A 19,193-nucleotide genomic window follows, 5' to 3' on the forward strand; every position below is an offset into this window, starting at 1 on the left:
TTTAGCGGCGACGCGAGATCAATACCGGCGACATTTGTTAATAGCGGCGACAAACTGGAGGGAAGGGTACCGCGTCATTTTTAGCATACAATTAGCGGCGACTTTTTTAGGGTTTTAGCGGCGACATGCGTGTCGCCGGTATTAGGTTAGACCGGATAAGGCACCCCACCCGTTGGATTGGATATCTCATCGAACGGTTGAGATGCAATGTAGGGGGAAAGTGCGGATTCGGGTGACAACTCTTTAGCGGCGACACCTTTAGCGGCGACTATGGGCTTTACCGGCGACTATAGCTATCGTCGCCGGTAAAGCCCATAGTCGCCGCTAAAGGATATATTTCTTGTAGTGTATAATTTATTGAACCACTACAGTTTAATTTATTGTGGATACTACGTATGAAACTCATGTATTACATAGGTTTAATTAAAAAAAATAAATATAAAATTTTAACAATTTGAAAAGTTTGAATTTATAAGAAAAAATTAAAAAAATTTGAATTATTAAAATTAATGAAATTTTAATGTATTGAATACATTACATATATAAACTTTTTCTAATAAATATTTTACATATATATTACCTTACACATTAAATGTGGAATTTTAATTTAATAAAATAAAAAATACAATAAAATAACAAATGGAAAATAGAAAATTTAAAAATTCTAGAAAAATACCATGTGTTCAAATGAATAAGAAAAAAACATGTAGAAAAAAACCTTTAGATTCCTACATAAATTTTTTACTTCGTAAACATTACCACAAAAATAAATAGATTCAATTCACTTAACCCTTTTAATTTAGTTGATTTATTGACATATGAAAAAGTCAAATCACCCTTCTTCCATGCATCTACCAGCAAGTGAACAAAATCAGCCCATCTCCCTATGATTCTTCTGTTGATCAAACAAAGACAGCTTTACCACGCGTTCTCTATACACTCAACCCTATAAATCTCTGCTACGTTGTTTTCTTTCGATTCATCTCACATTCTCACCAACTTTCAACCGGATTACATAAATTAATAAAACCATCTCTAAAATGGATTCTCGACATATTTCTACAGCCATCTTCTTCTTGCTCTTTCTCTCAGTTACTAACCACACACCCTGCAACGCACAGTTATCTTCTACCTTCTACGACGCAACATGTCCCACTGCACTCCGTACAATCAGAACCACCATCAGAACAGCCATATCTCGTGAACGTCGCATGGCGGCTTCCCTCCTTCGTCTCCATTTCCACGACTGTTTCGTTCAAGGTTGTGACGCATCGATCATGTTGGAGGACGGGCCTTCGATAGTAGGAGAAAGGAATGCGTTGCCTAATAAGGGATCTGTAAGAGGCTACGAAGTGATAGATGCTGCAAAATCTGAGGTGGAGAAACTATGTCCCGGAGTTGTATCTTGTGCAGACATACTCACGGTGGCTGCCCGTGATGCGTCAGAAATGGTTGGTGGTCCGTCGTGGTCGGTGAAGCTCGGAAGAAGAGATTCCACCACCGCTAGCCTTGTTCTAGCGGAGACCAGTCTTCCTAGCTTTAAAGCTCCGCTCGATTCACTTATTTCCACCTTCAAAGATAACGGACTTAACGCAAGGGACATGGTTGCTTTATCAGGAGCTCATACAATTGGACAAGCTCAATGCTTCTTGTTTCGTGACAGAATATACAGCAATGGATCAGATATTGATGCTGGATTTGCTAGCACACGTAGACGTGGTTGCCCTATAAACGATGGAAACGGAAATCTTGCACCACTAGATTTGGTGACTCCCAATTCGTTTGATTACAACTACTTCAAGAATCTGATACAAAAGAAGGGTCTTCTTGAATCGGATCAGGTGCTTTACAGTGGTGGGTCCACAGACAGCATTGTTTCGGAATATAGCAACAATCCTTCCAAGTTCAAGTCGGAGTTTGCAGAAGCGATGGTGAAGATGAGCGAGATCAGGCCATTAACGGGTCAAGAAGGAGTGATAAGGAGGATATGTGGTGCTCTTCCCTAGCTAGCTGGTTCATTTAGTTTGGGGTTCTTGTATTTCTCTCTGAAAGTTGTTCTTGTAATCATATCTTCATTCATTTATTCTTTCTTTTAAGTGTAAAGGAATATAAACGTTTGAGTATTCTCAACCGGTAAGATTTAATTATTTATCACCACTTTAAATGGAATATATTGTTATATCTTATTTCTCCTAACAGGTATAAGACCGTGTGATACACGACTTTATTAAAAATAAAAGTTTAATATAAAATTATAAGCATCATGTGATTTTTTAAAGCAATAGTGTTGTAGAAATACAAATGATATAATAAATACAGTAATCAATTTAATACATATTCTAAGATATTTAATATAATGATCTACTATATATATATATATATATATATATATATATATATATATATATATATATATATATATATATATATCTTATTAAAATTTCGATTTTAAATTTAAGAAAAATAAAAAAAAAACCTAAAAAAATGACATGTATCAAATTCAATAAAAATATGATATTTAACAAAATTGATTTTCATTTATTAGGTTAGACTAGGTGTGAGATCCGTATATTACACGAATTCATTTAAAAAAAAAATTAAGCATTAAATTAAAGTGTAAACAAAAAATATTTTTAATGGATAATTTTAAAATAAGAAAAAAACATATTTATTGTAATTTAATATCATATTTATGATATTTAATACTTTATATATATAAATATATGACTTTAATTTTAAAAAATGAAGCAAACCAAAAATTGACAAGTAGATAATATTTATTTCAAAAATAACTCAAAATGATAAGTGTCAAAACTCATAAGAAATTAACATTTGATAAAAAAAATAAAAAAAAAAAAAAAAAACCCTTAATTTATTAAGAAGGATTTGTTAGTACAACAGGAATAAAAGGGTAAGTAAAACGGAACTTAAAAACCAAAAAACCGAGAAAAACGAAAGCAAACCAAAAAATCGACACCTAAGCATAAACCAATGGTTTGGGTTTTAGTATTTCAAAAACCGAAAAGTTTTTTTTGAGTTCGTTGTAAATATAAGAAACTATGAAAAACCACACTACACGAAAGTTTATATAACACAGAAGTTTTTTACGTATTGTATATAAATAGGATATATACAGTAAAGTTCCAATATTTTAATCGATATAACAAGAAAGTCCTAAAATTTATTTTTTTTTTAGTAAAATCCAAATTACCGACAGTTTTTGACACTTTTAACATTTTTTCCCGGTTAGCCGGTAATTAGGACTTTTTATCAAAAAAATAAAGTTTATGATTTTCTTGTCAAATCGTCAATTAGGACTTTACTGTAAAAAAAATAATAAAAAATTAAAAAATTAAGAAAAATTAAAAAAATAAAAAAGTTTAGGATTTTTTTTGTCAAATCGTTGAAAATATTGAAACTTTAGTGTATATATAATTTTTTTTCGGCTATAAATTTAATGGTATGATACTCTTTAAACATAAGAGTTATTGAAACATTCACTAATCTGCTAGATCCTATTGAAATCCTTAACGTTTGCTTCTTGTTAAATCGTTTTTTTAATCATAACAAACTGACATTGAAAAAAATTGAGATAATCAAGAAAGAAAGAAAGAAAAAATCAGGGTTGTGTTGGCTTTTTGCAGCCCCAAAAATGGAGAAATAAGAAATCGAAAAAAACAAAATTGCCATTCTTTCCCTTCTGCACTTTCACACCTTTTAATTAGGCATGTGTTGTTTGTGTTTGAATAAAGCCAAGGCAATTTCGTTTTTTTAGGTTTCTAATTTCTCCATTTTTTAGACTGAAAAAAACCAACACAACCCTGATTCTTTCTTTCTTTCTTGATTATCTCAATTTTTTTCAATGTCAGTTTGTTGAGATTAAAAAAACGATTTAACAAGAAGCAAACGTAAAGGATTTTAAAAGGATCTAGCTGATTAAAGAAAGTTTCAATAACTTTTATGCTTAAAGAGTATCATACCATTAAATTTCTAACCAAAAAAATTATATACACACTAAATTCCCAATATTTTCAACGATTTGACAAAAATACCCTAAACTTTATTTTTTTTAACAGTAAAGTCCTAATTAACGATTTGATAAGATAGTCATAAACTTTATTTTGTTTACAAAAAAAGTCCTAATTACCGGCTAACCGGGAAAAAAAATGGTAAAAGAGTCAAAAACTGCCGGTAATTTGGACTTTACTATCAATAAAATAAAGTTTATGACTTTCTTGTCAAATCAATGAAAATATTGCGACTTTACTGTATATATCTCTATATAAATCAACGTAAATAAATTACAAGTATCAGCTTGGTTTTGTTGGTGAATCGTTGGACATTAATTGCTACCAAAGGTCTCGTGCTTTAATATTTCTAACGCACCTGTTCCCCATCTTCTTTTTTCTAGGGAAAACTGCAAATTTGGCCCTTGTGGTTTTCAAAAACCTTTGGATGGGATCCAAAATGTTTCCAGCTTGCATAGAAGGTCCAAAATCAAGGTTTTTCTGGGTTTTTGGTCCAAAAAAACTTAAAAAGACAATTATGCCCTTTTATTTTCTTTTTTTGTATTTTTTTATAATTATTCTAATGTTGTTTTAATTAACAAACAAAGAGAAAAGAAAAAAAAAGTATCCCCACCCCACCCACTATTCTCTCTCTCTCTCTCTCGTCTTCTAAAAAATCTCATGGACTTCATTTTTGAAATCCCCAAATTGATGAACAAAAGCCAAAATCAAGCAATAGAAAGAAATTGAAACCCAAACACAAAGACACACACATTCTAACGCAAAGCACCCACATCGATTGGAAACAATCTTATCACAGTAAGTCTCTTGTCTCAATCGGATGAAGCAAATAAGAGGGGTAAGGCAATCACCTTCAAATTAGAGTGGTGGCTGGACAGATAGGGTTGACGGAAGCAGCATTCTGAGGTGGCGATGGTTCACATCAGTGGCAGCAACGAGGTGGTGGTCGGTGACGGGTGGCAAGCGATAGCAGCTCCGTTGCCTCATTCACTTTGCGTCTGGCAACAACAATCGAGATGGAAGAAGAAGGGGGAAAAACATAACAAACACAACAGCAACAAATTTCTCGGAGTCTAATTCTGAAACTTACAAGAACATATATACACAAAAATTTCTTGATTTCTTCTAAAAATCCCTTTTTTTAGACTTCCGATTTTGGATCTACGTGTTCTTGGACCTCCGATTTTACTCTGTAACTCAACTCTAGATTTCATCTCCCCCCCATAGAGCCCAGACGAATAAAAATTGGTTCAAAATTTGATTCCAAAAGTTCAAGGCTTCCAGATCAAAAATTGATTAAAAAAATAGGTTGGAGATTTCAAGAAGATGATAGTGTTGTATATTTGACAATTGATGTTCCTAAATCGAGATGGAGGAAGACGGAGACAAAGTTTTGTTCAGAAATCAATATCTTGCCTTTAATTTTCATTTCGTTTTCAGGGTTTTGTTGAGATATAGGCTTCGCAGTACCGCTTGCCATGGAGGTAATCTCTGGATTTGCAGAGTTAGGGTTTGAAGTTCTGGTAAAATCGTTATGGTTTTTCTGCTTGATCTTTGTTTCCTGGCGCAAAGTAAATGAACACGAGGACGCCAAGGCGAATGTGTGGAAGGTTTCGTGTAACCAATTACAAAGAAAATCCTCACCTGAGTCGGAGTCGAGAGAGGATGTGAGTGAGGAAGAAACAACAGTGTTCTTGAATGTTGAAGAAAAAAGCAATATATGTGAGTGTTATTGGTTGCAGACGAGAGAGAGAGAGAGAGAGAGAGAGAGAGAGAGAAAGGGTTGGGTGAGATTTTATTTTTTATTTTTTTATTCTTAATTATTTAAATACCAAAATAAATAAAGAAAATATAAAAAAGAAATGAAAAGGGCAACATCGACTTTTCAAGTGTATCAGGGACCAAAAACCCAGAAAAACTTTGATTTTGGACTTTCCATGCAAGTTGGAAACTTTTTGGATCCTATCCAAAGTTTTTGAATACCACAAGGACCAAATTTGCAGTTTTGTCTTTTTTTTTTATGACAACCGCTAGGGTCATCTCACATTGCCCGTTACACAAAACTTTCATCATCAACAACTCTTATATAGTGTTTTAGGAGTCCTACACAAATTATTGCAGACAACATCAACCCACCCCAGCCTCTATATAATGAATTACAAGACTAATAACTTAGTTTGTGATTCTGTTTGGATGTAAACTTAAAACCGAAAATTTACTTCTTGTAATAGTGGCTTGTACTCCTTCACTTATGGCTTTAAACTTCGTGAGTCTCCACTACAAATGTTTTATCTTGGATGTTATTTTCAACTTCATCTACTATAATATGATCCTTAGACTCATACATACTTTTACCAAAAAAAAAAAAACATTTTTCCTATGATAAATGAGGCATTTTCATTGTAATTGTTATTGTTTTTATGAAAAATGTGTACTAAACATGAGAATCGCCATGCATATCCCTATACTAATAAAACAGTAGTTCTTTTGCCATGTGTCATCATATTAGACCTCTTAATTAATATGTTGTTACTTGTCAATCTATTACTTCTCAATTTTAAATGTATTAGGCATCCTCATTAATGTGATGTTATTTGTTAATATATTTATTCTCTATTTTAAAATTAAATTTAAAATTTGAGTTATATATTATTGTTTTCATTAATTCACAAATAAAAAATGTCTAATATATATTAAAAATTAATTTTACATATTTATTTAAATCAACGATTATAATTTCACATAAGTAATAAAAATATCTCTTAATTAATAATTTATTTAAAATAATTGATCAATAATTTTAAAATTTTACGATAAAAAATTAATTAATTTTATAACCGTGTTTCCACGGGTTATAAACTAATGTAGGTATAAAGTACTAAGAGACATTAATTGTATTAATTCGGTTTGTGTAAAATCAACTAATTCAACAAATTTTGATTCTATGGAATCAATTTTACGTATTATATCAATAAAATCACTAAGAGGGACGTTCCAAAATATAAATAATGTACCCCAAGTCTTAATTTCCTTTAAAATCCAATAATTACTTCCTGTTAAATATAAAACCAATATATTACGTCAATAGAATCAAAATTGAAATCGTTTTACATCATAAGTATAAATCAACCTCATACTAACTCACTTGTGTTCCAATGGACATTGAATGTTCCAAAGCAAAATCGTGTTCCATGTCGGGGACATCAACATGCCAATTCGATGTTCCCATCTCCCTGGTTCATGACTCACAATGCGATTCATATAAAATTGATGTCGTTTAATATCATGATCCAACTCACGTTGGTATGTCATTCATTGGTATGTCATTCAGGGCGAAAATGTCCCTAGAACTGGATCACATGATCCAGAACGCCGACCGTGGCATGTCTAACGATCCACATGACTATATGATCTAAAATTATTACCTCGATATCAATATCGACACAAACAACATGAAAAGTTGCAAGAACCCAATCAAAAAAGCAAGTCACCTTGTTTCTTCCCTTTGTCCTTGATCGACAAACAAAATAAAAGGGAGGCATGAGAGGCGTTGATTTCAATGGTAAGGTTAGAGAGTCAAATTAAGATTTTTTATATGACATATACCAACAACTCAGTTGACCTTTTGCTTACAAACACTAATGAGTGTGTTTTTTAAGGGGGTGTTTGGATAAATATATTTTTAACTTATTAGCTTATTGCTTATTGTTTATTGTGGTGGGAATAAGTAGTTTTTTAAAAAGTGTTTGGATTATCTTATTATGGTGAGAATAAGGAATAAGCAATAAGTATTTTTAAGTGTTTGACAAACAAAATAGCTTATATGAGTAAAATGACCAAAAATGACTTCCTCTTATATGTTAACATATTTATCTTATTAAAACATTTTTTTATAAATAATAATAATAATAATTTTGTTATTCATAAGAACTAAAAAAAACAATTATCATGCTACTACATATTTTTTTTATTAAAACAAAACATTTTTTTTAAATAATAATAAAAAATTTCTTATTCATAAGAACTAAAAAAACAATTATCATACTACTACATATTTTTCTAATTAAAACAAAACAATTTTTTTAAAAATAATAATAATAATATTAGACCACAAATTTCGTTCCAAATCCATATTATCCAAAATATTACACAAAATAGTTCCATGCTACTACATTAAACCATAAAATGAAAATACTACAGAGTTTCAAAACAAATCATACGCCATTACGTGCACGAGTGTTTGACCTTGAGAAAATTTGTTCTGCAATCATATCGCGTACTACACACATATACATATCCTCCGTTCTACGTTATGTACTTGATACTTCGTCATGTGGCTCAATACCATTATTGGGTCCTTCGTCATTGCGCGAAATATACGATTCTTCTTGCGCCATTTGAAATGTTGCATCACCACTACCGCTCATTCTGATGTAATTATGAATCGCCATTGAAGCTAGCACAATTTTAACTTGGGTCTCGAAGTCGAAATTTACATGCATATCTCTTAGTAACACCCATCGACCCTTCTAGACTCTAAAAATTCGTTCAATTATATTGCGAAGTGACGAATGATAATAGTTAAATTTTTCTTTAAAGCCTTTTGGTTCCTGTGAGGCAGAAGTCTGTCCACGTCGAAAATCGGGAATATGATAACGGATGTTTGAACTTTTACAGGGAGCAAGATAACCTTTTGTATTAGGATATCCGGCGTCTACAAGGTAATACTTACCTATACATGTACAAATAAAGCATATGATTGTCATTCATTTATACCGTTTGAAAATATAAAACTTGTATTAATAAGTAATGATACTAACCATCGGCTGGAAGTGGAAACCTAACTTCACGTCTCCTTCGCGCTTCATTGAAAATTCTCGTATCATGTGCAGTCCGCTCCCATCCAGCCCACGCAAAGGTAAAGCACATGTTGAAATCACATGTTGCCATAATATTTTGAGTAACGCAATTCTTTCGCCCAATGAATTTGATTTTTTCATGTTGCGAAACAGAGGCCTTCACGTGTGTTCCATCGATGGCACCAATACAATCCTACAATTTCAAAAAATATAACAAGTTACCAATTATTTTTACAAGTACACAAATTCACCAAATAACAGAACTTTGCAACTAAGTAACTACCTTAAAGTATGGATAATACCGAGGGTTATTTAAAATATGTTCTGGTATAGTTTCGTTGTAGTTAGCATTTGGTTGATGATGTCCTTACTTAGGTTAACCACAACATCCAAGACTTTATGAAAATGCCTATGGATTGTTTCTCCAGAATGATTAAAGAAATCTTGAACTAACCGATTTCCACATCCATGCGCTAAGTACAACAAGAAAATACCAAGGGACTCTTCAATAGATACACGACGTGATTTCTTTAACCCATAATGTGCAACAAGATCCCTACATAACATGTTGAAAACCGGGACTTCTAATCTGAAAAGTTGATAACATCGGCTCTCGTGATCGTTAAGTATTTCATTAATAAGCATGCTTCCTGTACGCGTAGATGAACGGCGACGTTTGCGCACGTTTTTTGATTTCTGAGTCAATAGTAACCCTTTGACAGCAAGCTCACATAAAAGAAGTGTTTGAATCTCTTCATTTTCTTCAATTTCATCACTCTCATATGAGTTGTCACTTTCACAGTCACTGCCCATGAATATAACCTATTACTAACGAAAAGGATACAAGGGTAACATTGAAATTCACCACATACTAGATAAAATCATAGCAACATCATTGAAAAGAAAACAAGAGGAAAATCATGGGGCAAGGGCAAAATTGACCACAAAACAAACATCAAATGACATTGCATAAAACACACACAAAACAACCGTTTAAATTTAACATAATAGTTGAAAGAATAGGTCTGACACATGACAACCATTTAAAGTCTACCTAATAGATACAATCATAGAAAAAGGAAACAAAACATAATCATCTGGCAAGGGAAAAATTGACCAAAAAATTAGAGAATGTCTAACACATGAAATAAAAGGATAAGTCTAACACTGCTTCTCTTTCTCTATAAGCCTCTTGAGAAACTCCATCTTTGTTTCATTACTCTTTGGAACCATAAAAGTTTGACGAGTTGGTTTCTTTAAAAAGACCTCTAACGCTTCTAAATATTCTATTGAGCCTTCTTCAAAACTTGGGAAAGTGGAGACAATTTCCATGCATTCTTCTGTTGTGGGTGACTGTGTGGTTTGTCTTGAGGGTTGAGTGCTCCTTGTTAACAAAACATCAAAAACAGTGGAGTTTCTGTTCATATGACGAGTTTGTCATACTCTTTCCTTCACTTTTTTCTTCATTTTTTCGTTCATTTTTTCCTTCAAATTTTCTTTTCTTGTTACGCCTGGGAGTTAACTTTTTTCCCCTCCTATTCATACTAGAACTATCCATTGTGAAAAAAGGAACACCATCATCAAATAAGAGGAATTCATCATTATCCTTTTTGCCATCCATAATATCCACAAGATGTACATTATTCGGAGTGCTATTGTCGCCAAATTCGCAAGGTACCTTAGCCTTGTCTCCAATAGCTACAGTATCCCGAAATAAAGCCTCATAATATGTCTGATATACATCCAAATTCTTATCCTTAAACTTAGCAAACTCTTTATCTTCCTATATGTACAAATTTAGAATGTCATGAAAAACACAATACTAATAATATATAGTTAGATAAAAATTTTAATTATTACCTTTATTTTATTATCACACCATTCCTTTGATGCTGGGATTGTATTTTTCACGGGATCAACTGAAATTCCCGTTTCTAGTATTGTTAAACGGTCGTAATATTTGAACTCTTTCCACATTATGTCTCATTTGTTTTTCATTTGATTTCTATCCAATTCTTTACCCGTTCGTTCCAAAAGCCTCTTACAGGGGCAATTTCTGGAACAAAAAACACACACACACACAAACACAATGGTGAACAAAAAAAACAAGAATAATCACAGGGGCAGTTTCTGGAACAAAAAAAAAAAACACACAAACACAATTGTGAACAACATCCTTAAAAAACAAAAGGGAATATAATCACAGGGGCATGGTGCATCACCGATTAAAAAAAAAGAAAAAAAACAATCATGTTGCATCACTGATCAAAAAAAAAAAAAAAAAAAAAAATAAAACAATCATGTTGCATCAAGAATGAAGAACAATCAATGGTTGCAGGGAAATATAGCAGGGAACAAAAACACATTCGTGAACAGGTCACCGATCAAAAAAAAAGGCATACCTCATTGCAGGGAACGATAGCAGCAGAGAAAAAAAAGGGAAGATCAAGAACATACCTAATTGTCGATGGCTTCCAGGGATGATGGCCAAGGGAGAAAAGGAATAGCGATCGGCAGCAACAATAGGTGAAGCAAACGATCGGATTTGAAGGGTTTATGGGTTTTATGTATAGTTTATTGAAGGGTAATTCGGTAATTTCTGAATCATTCAAAATAAGCAATAAGCAATAAGCATTGCTCTCATAGCTTACTAAAATCAGCCTATTTTGCTTATTCCAACTACAATAAGTTGATTTTTTAAGCATCCTATCTAAACACTTAAATTAACTTATTATGGTGAGAATAAGCAATAAGCTAATAAGTAGTCATTTTTTCCCTATCCAAACACCCCCTAAGAAAGCATTTCAAACCATTAATTTAGTAGCCCGCATTTAGTTATTTATACTAATTAATTAATTTACTTTAAGGGAAATATAGTCACAACAAATAACTATTTTAGTTTGTAGGCTACATAATATCTCTAAGATATGGTATGAGATATATCATTAATAGGACGAAACATGATCCAATGTTAGCTCGATCTCAAAAGTTATGTCATTGGTTGATACACCTTTGAGGCAGACTTGTTTCAAAAATGCAACTAATAGTCGAACTATCATATTGAAGCCTATTCATCGAGTGTGGTACACTAGCTACTACGTACAATTATCAATGAATGTTCGACATTTTTCCCTTTAAAAGCACAATTTATAGTTTAAGTTTTAAAGGTCCCAAGCACAATTTCAATACTATTTAAAATCAGGTGTAGTTAGTAACTTCAATAGAAGTCTCCTATAATTAACCCGCAAACTCGTCTCGATGATAGGTGGAACTTCGATTTTTCATTTATAAAATTCTTATATTATATTTAGTTGATGGTTAAATAATTTTTTTTTTTTTGGAAAGGGAACTTCCCTAACGAGGGTTTTCGGGCCAGCTTTCGCGCACCGACTAATTCCCCGCTGCAAACATAAAGCTTTGCCTCATGCCCTGGAGTCACTGCAGGCGAACCTCCATGGCCACAAGGGCTGAGTGGTGTGAGGATTTGAACATGGATGAATAGGTTATCCACCATATCTTCCACATGCCTTACCAAGTCACCACAACCCAAGTGGTTAGATAATTTTATTAAGTAAAACGGGTCATTCATTGTAATGTTACTCAATAGAGTCCAACGGGTCATACATTGTAATGTTATGACTCCAAGATCTATAGATGTTGTGTTTAAAAGATGGTTAAATAATTTTATTAAGTAAAACGGGTCATGCATTGTAATGTTACTCAATAGAGTCCAACGGGTCATGGATGGTAATTTTATCACTCCAAGATCTATAGATATATTTAAAAAAATTAGTTTTGCCATCCAAAAAAGGGTTACAGTACAGCTTGTTGCTGGTTTACCCGCTGCGTCTATGTAAGTTTCAAGTAAAAACATTACAATGAAGATGCTAATGCTTAGAAGGGGAACTCAGTGTAACTGGCTTTATATGGAAAAAGGGGGGCTGATATTTCCACGGCTCGTTTTTATTCATCCACAGATTTTAAAAGCAAATTGACAATGATGCCCTTATCTACATTTAGAGTGTAATTATGGTCTATATTAATACAATATATCATTTTTAATTCTTTTGTAATAAATAAAATATTCAATTGGTGATCCATCCCCTTTATCTGATCTCCTCGTCTCCATCTGATAGCCTTTCCCTCCCATTTCATCTTCACCCACACCGGAGACCTGCAACCAAGGTGCATCTTCTCGCTCCTTGCCTCCCTCGTCGTCTGTGGTCCTCGAAAATCTTGTCTTCGTCCAATAAAAAAAATACAAGTATCGATTTTGAAACATTTAAACCCCATGGACCACCAAATCATATTTTGAAAGGTGGTTGTCGATTTTGCGGGCGGCGGCAGAGGGAGCGGTTTCCGGCGAGGGTGTGGGTGTTGGTCGAAGGTTTGGGTGACTTAGGCGTACGAAAAATGAAGGGGAAGGCATCGGGGTGAGGGGGAAGAATAGCAATGATAAGGCTAGTGAGTTAATTTATTTTTTATTTATTACAGAAGGATTAACCAAGATATTAAATACTAACATCTACCATAATTACACTCAAATACTAATAAAGGGTGTGTTCGTCAATTTTCTGTAAATTTCGTGGATGAATCAAAATGGGCAGTGGAAATATCACTACCCAATTTTGAGTTCTCGCATGCAATCGGCGGAGACTACGAGATAACCAGACGCACAAACATGCAAATACATAAATATAAAATTGTATTGTAAAGAAAATGTCAAAAAAGCACACATTGACATTATTTTTATACCTTTACAACTCCTACAAATTATTATAATAAACATATAACTTAATAATAAAACGCGGCTAATCTTAATGAATAAATCAATGTAACTTATGTTAAAAAGAAAGAACAGTTCTAAACGAATCTTCATTTTACATTTTATAAGTTATCGTAAAACTTACAACGTTAATAACTAGGTTAGCTTAATTTTTGTGATTTTGTTGATTTATTGTCTGTTGAAAAAATCAAATCTTTTTTTCTTACTGTGCTTCCATACATCCACATCTACCAGCAAATGGACAAAATCAGCCCACTGTGATCAAACAAAGGCTGCTTAACCACACGGTCTATTCTCAAGTCTCAACGCTATAAATCTCTACTACGATCCTTTTCTTTTGGATTCATCCCACATTCATCAGATTTACATATATATATAATCGAATATAACAATCTCTCAATACTCAAATGGATTATCGACATATTTCGACATCCATCTTCTTCTTGTTCTTTCTCTCAGTTACTAACAACACACCCTGCAACACACAATTATCTTCTACCTTCAACGATGCTACATGTCCCACTGCACTCCGTACGATCAGAACCACCATCAGAACAGCCATATCTCGTGAACCTCACATGGCGGCTTCCTTCCTTCGCCTCCATTTCCATGACTGTTTTGTTCAAGGTTGCGACACATCAATCTTGTTGGATGGACCTTCGATAGTTGGAGAAAGGAATGTGTTGCCTAATAAGGGTTCTGTAAGAGGCTATGAGGTGATAGACGCTGCAAAATCTGAGGTGGAGAAACTATAAACACTACAAGAATTTCGGGCATTAGCAGCGACAGTCGCCGCAAAAGATAAGGCTTGTCACTGCTAAATGTATTAGCGGCAACATGTCGCTGCAAATACGTCGCCGCCAATGCTTCGTCGATAATACCCTTTTAGTCGCCGCTAATGCTTCACTATTGCCGCTATTGGTTTGTCGCCGCTAATACGTCATTGTCGCTGCAAAAACTCTTTTCATTTTTTTGTTTATTTAATATTAACATTTATAAAATACGTTACAATTTTATGAAATAATAATCCACAATTTTATAAAATCGGTTACACTTAACCCATATACAACCAAAAACAATTCAACATTTATAAAATATTGATCCATAATCCAAAATATTAGTTCATACAACCTAAAGTATTCTTGTAAACAAACATTTCAAAAAATCCTAAAATTCCTACTCCTCGCCACCACTTTCATCAATTTCTTCATTATTTGGTGGTGACAATGAACGAAACCACTCTTTCAATGCCGCAGAGCATACCAAGTCCTTCAGTGTCGTTTGCAACATTTCCAACTATAAAGAAAACAAAATATATTACCAATATATCATAATAGTATTATAATTTTCAAAAATTACCAAAATAAAAAAAATACCAATATATCTATAACCAACATAACATTATAGCATTCTACTTTCAAAATTTTACCAAACTACAAAATATCTACATATCAAACCATAACCAACATATCATTATAGCATTCTACTTTCCAAAAATTACCAAACTACAAAATATCAACATATCAAACCATAACCAACATATCATTATAGCATTCTACTTTTCAAAAATTACCAAATTACAAAATATCAACATATCAAAACATAACCAACATATCATTATAGCATTCTACTTTCCAAAAATTACCAAAGTACAAAATATCAACATATCAAACTATAACCAACAAACCATTATAGCATTGTATCACTTGGCGTTAGACCGCTTGTTGAAGAAGAAGCTTGAGTTTGTTGATTGATCTCCTGAAGTAACACATTTTGTATTTTCAAAAAATGATAAACATCATAAAAATTAGATTACTAAATACCATTGACGATATAAACACTTATATGAAAATACAAATTAACCATTTACTTATTGTTGCTCGACTGTATGACTATAAAATACCCCTTGGCGGTTGGAATTAGCCTTACGAAATGCTTCGATTCGAGTGATATCCTATTTAACATTAAAAATTAGATTAATTATACTTTATATAAACATTTAAATATATCATAACTTACTTCTTTGAAGCATGCATTACTGTACGAGCTTGATCCCCCTCTATTTACAAATAGTTGTTTTGCGCGAACTTCTTTGTTTGACGTCGAACGCATGGGCAATTGAAAATATTTGACTGTCTTCGCCTAATTTTCAGGTGACATTCCCGCGGGGGGGGGGGGGGGGGGGGTGTTGCTTAGTGCCATTGAGATATCTGCAAGCCCCCTAATTTCCTTAAAATAAGAATGAGCTTTACTTTTCGGCCTCTGTAAACTTTTGCAAGACTCGAATCAATGTTCCGCAACAATTATGCACGCTCCGGATCCAAGTTAAACTTATCGAAATCAAACTTATTATACAAATACAAAAAAGTTAGTTAATTAAATAACAATCACAACTACACTTCAAATATTAGCCAAGTTATCTTTAGATGCACAACTGTTGCATTCCTTAACGTAGGGGAAACATTGTCCCAACAGATACGTTGAAAGGGACGTTGTTCCACAAATACCTCCCAATTTCATGTGTCAACCAATTGGTAGGCTTCCTGATAGGGGAATATGTGATCTCCCTGTCGAAATCCAAATCCACAGGCTTTCCCTTGTTTGCCTGTATCCACTTTCCAAGTTCTATGTTCTTTGACAAACCCCTTCTTTTCTTTGGAAGATCGACTAAAAAATACAATTAAAAATATATAATAAACTAATAAAAATAGCTAATAAATATATTATAATAAAACTTACTATCTTGTTCATGCTGCCCGCGACCAAAGCCCCCCGGAGGTGGTGGATCCCCAGCTCCATCACCCCCGTGACCAAGGCCCATAACATCGGACATCATAACAAAGAATATCGCCCATGTAAACCTCATTTGTAACCTGTAAAATTTAAAGATGTACAATACAAAAATACAATATGAATAGAAGTTAGTAATCTTGCAAAATTATAAGATTTACAAAACAATTTATGATTATGAATAATTTTAAAACTAAAATACCACGTTACTGCATATATGTTTAAGTTTATTACAACACAAGTTTATATGTTTAAGTTTATTACAACACAAGTTTTTATTACCTCTGATTCTTTTTATTTCCATAATATCCTAACAATTAGTTTAATTTTTTAAATTAATTTAATTTGATTTTATAATTAATTCAATTTGATTTGAAAATTAACATAATTTAATTTTCTATTTAATTAATATATTGATTATCTTAGCCAACAATTAGTTTAAGTTTATTACAACAACGTTTTCAAATGGAGCAAGAAGAACATGCAATTCTAGTCAACAATGCAAGGCAGGAATTATTAAGCAAATTATATCCACATACAGCCACTAAAGATCAATGCATAAAAACAATTATTATTATTATTTTTTAATTATGCATCTATCTTGCTGGTAGATAATATAGAGATCTAAAAGCATAAACTTCGAGGCCTACATGTGAAGATTAAACTGGATACGAACAACAGAAGCTAGGTATCATAATCATAATTGATTAATTTTAAACTGTTAAGCGGAATTATCATAAAGAGTGCGTGTGTATTTCCTTGCACACTCCAGTATAGTTTTGTCAACAGTGATAAAGTATGCAGCAATGGATGTTCTTTCAACAAAAAACAATCAAATCACATCCACAAGAATTTTCATAAAATCATACTATATCTATCTAAAATCAGTTGAAAAGTTTAAATTTTGGAGCATACCCAGATATAATGAGTGCTTGAGCAATATAATTCAAGTTTGCTTTTGCCCAAGGGATTGTACGCACATCAGGTAACTGCTAGCCAGCAGTAATGGTTGCCAAAAACCTCACATTAAACACTTAAGTTATGTTTGGCGTACTAGCTGAAAAGCTAGCTGATAGCTGAAAAGCTAACTGATAAAAAAAATAATATTTCGTAAAATTAGCTGAAAAGTTAGCTGAAATATATAAAATTACATAAACGGACATGTAATAATATGTGTTTCTATAATTAATTAAGGGGTGTATTTGGAAAATTTTATAAAAGCTCCTAAAAAGCTAGTCTAGGTAGCTTTTCAAAAAGCTAGCTTATAAGCCACTTTTTGGCTTACCAAACACGACAACATAAAAAAGATCAAAAAATAAGCTAACTTATCAGCTAGCTATGGCGCGCTAAACATAGCCTTAAAACCAGTAAGGAAAACACCAAAACAAAATAGAAAATAGGGGAGAAATCAGACCTTAAATTGAACTTATGTCGCTGGAAATGAGTGTATGGTTACCGGAGACAAGTCCTGTGGCCCAAACGAAGTTGTCGGACGAGGAGATGAGGTGCAGTCACCGGTAATCGTTGGGGGAATGAAAGGAGGCAGAACGAACATGAAAGAGACGCAGTGGGGGGGGGGGGGGGGGGGTATCTGCGATGCATATCAGCGGCGCCGCTAGGGTTTTAGCGGCCACAACAGGTTATTAGCAACGACACCCTTTAAGGGAAAATAAAATGCCCTTTTTTCTCATTCCCCGCCGTTGGATGAAAAGCAAATCGAACGGACAGGGTTAATTTGACGCAAATCGACACTGTAGTAGTATTAGCGGTGACGACCGCTATTAGCGGCGACATGTAACACGTCAATTACATGTCGTCACTAATAGCGTCCATCGCCGCTAATGCTCCCCTTTCTTGTATGTCCCGAAGTTGTATCTTGTGCAGACATACTGATAGTGGCCACCCGTGATGCATCAGAAATGGTTGGTGGTTCTTCATGGTCGGTTAAGCTCGGAAGATGAGATTTCAACACCGCTAGCCTTGTTCTAGCGGAGACCAATCTTCCTAGCACACGTAGACGTTGTTGCCCTATAAATGATGGAAACAGAAATTTGAAACCACTAGATATGGTGACATTGAATTCGTTTGATTACAACTACTTCAAGAATCTGATACAAAAGAAGGGTCTTCTTGAATCAGATCAGGTGCTTTATAGTAGTGGGTCCACAGACAGCATTGTTTTGGAATATAGCAACAATCCTTCCAAGTTTAAGTCGGAGTTTGCAAAAGCGATGGTGAAGATGAGTGAGATCAGGCTGTTAACGGGTCAAGAAGGAGTGATAAGGAGGATATGTGGTGCTCTTCACTAAGCTACCTGGTTCATTTAGTCCCCCGTTCTTGTATTTGTCTCTGAAAATTGTACTTGTAGTCATATCTTCATTCATTTATTCTATTCTTTTAAGTGTAAAGAAATATAAAAGTTTATGACTATTCTCAACCGGTTAGATTTAATTATTTATCCCCACTTTTAATGCAATATATAGTTATATGATACTTCTCGGGATCTGCTAGTACAACAAGATCTTAAAGTGGTGAGTAAACTAAACCTGAAAACCGAAAAAATAAAAACCGAAGCACGAAGGTTGGGATTTGTGTTTTTCAAAAATCGAAAATTTTGGTTTAGGTTCGGTTACGTAAATATAAGAAACTGAGAAAACCGCATTGCACCGATGTTTATATATAACACATTATTTTTATGTATTGTATATAAATCAACGTAAATAAATTACA

At 33.4% G+C, this 19,193-nt stretch overlaps 1 protein-coding gene and 1 pseudogene across 1 annotated transcript; both read left to right on the top strand.

Moving 5' to 3' along the window:
• Positions 1 to 942: 942 nt before the first annotated feature.
• On the top strand, positions 943 to 2,125 carry LOC145038376 (lignin-forming anionic peroxidase-like). Its single transcript, XM_078986762.1, has one exon. It carries the CDS (start codon positions 1,041 to 1,043, stop codon positions 2,004 to 2,006), a length of 966 nt encoding a protein of 321 aa, XP_078842888.1. The 5' UTR covers positions 943 to 1,040; the 3' UTR covers positions 2,007 to 2,125.
• An 11,955-nt stretch (positions 2,126 to 14,080) lies between these two features.
• LOC145038377 (lignin-forming anionic peroxidase-like) lies at positions 14,081 to 18,772 on the top strand (annotated as a pseudogene).
• Positions 18,773 to 19,193: the final 421 nt, after the last annotated feature.

Source organism: Lactuca saligna, chromosome 4, assembly GCF_052625555.1.
Source record: "Lactuca saligna cultivar CGN05327 chromosome 4, ASM5262555v1, whole genome shotgun sequence".
Taxonomy (NCBI): domain Eukaryota; kingdom Viridiplantae; phylum Streptophyta; class Magnoliopsida; order Asterales; family Asteraceae; genus Lactuca; species Lactuca saligna.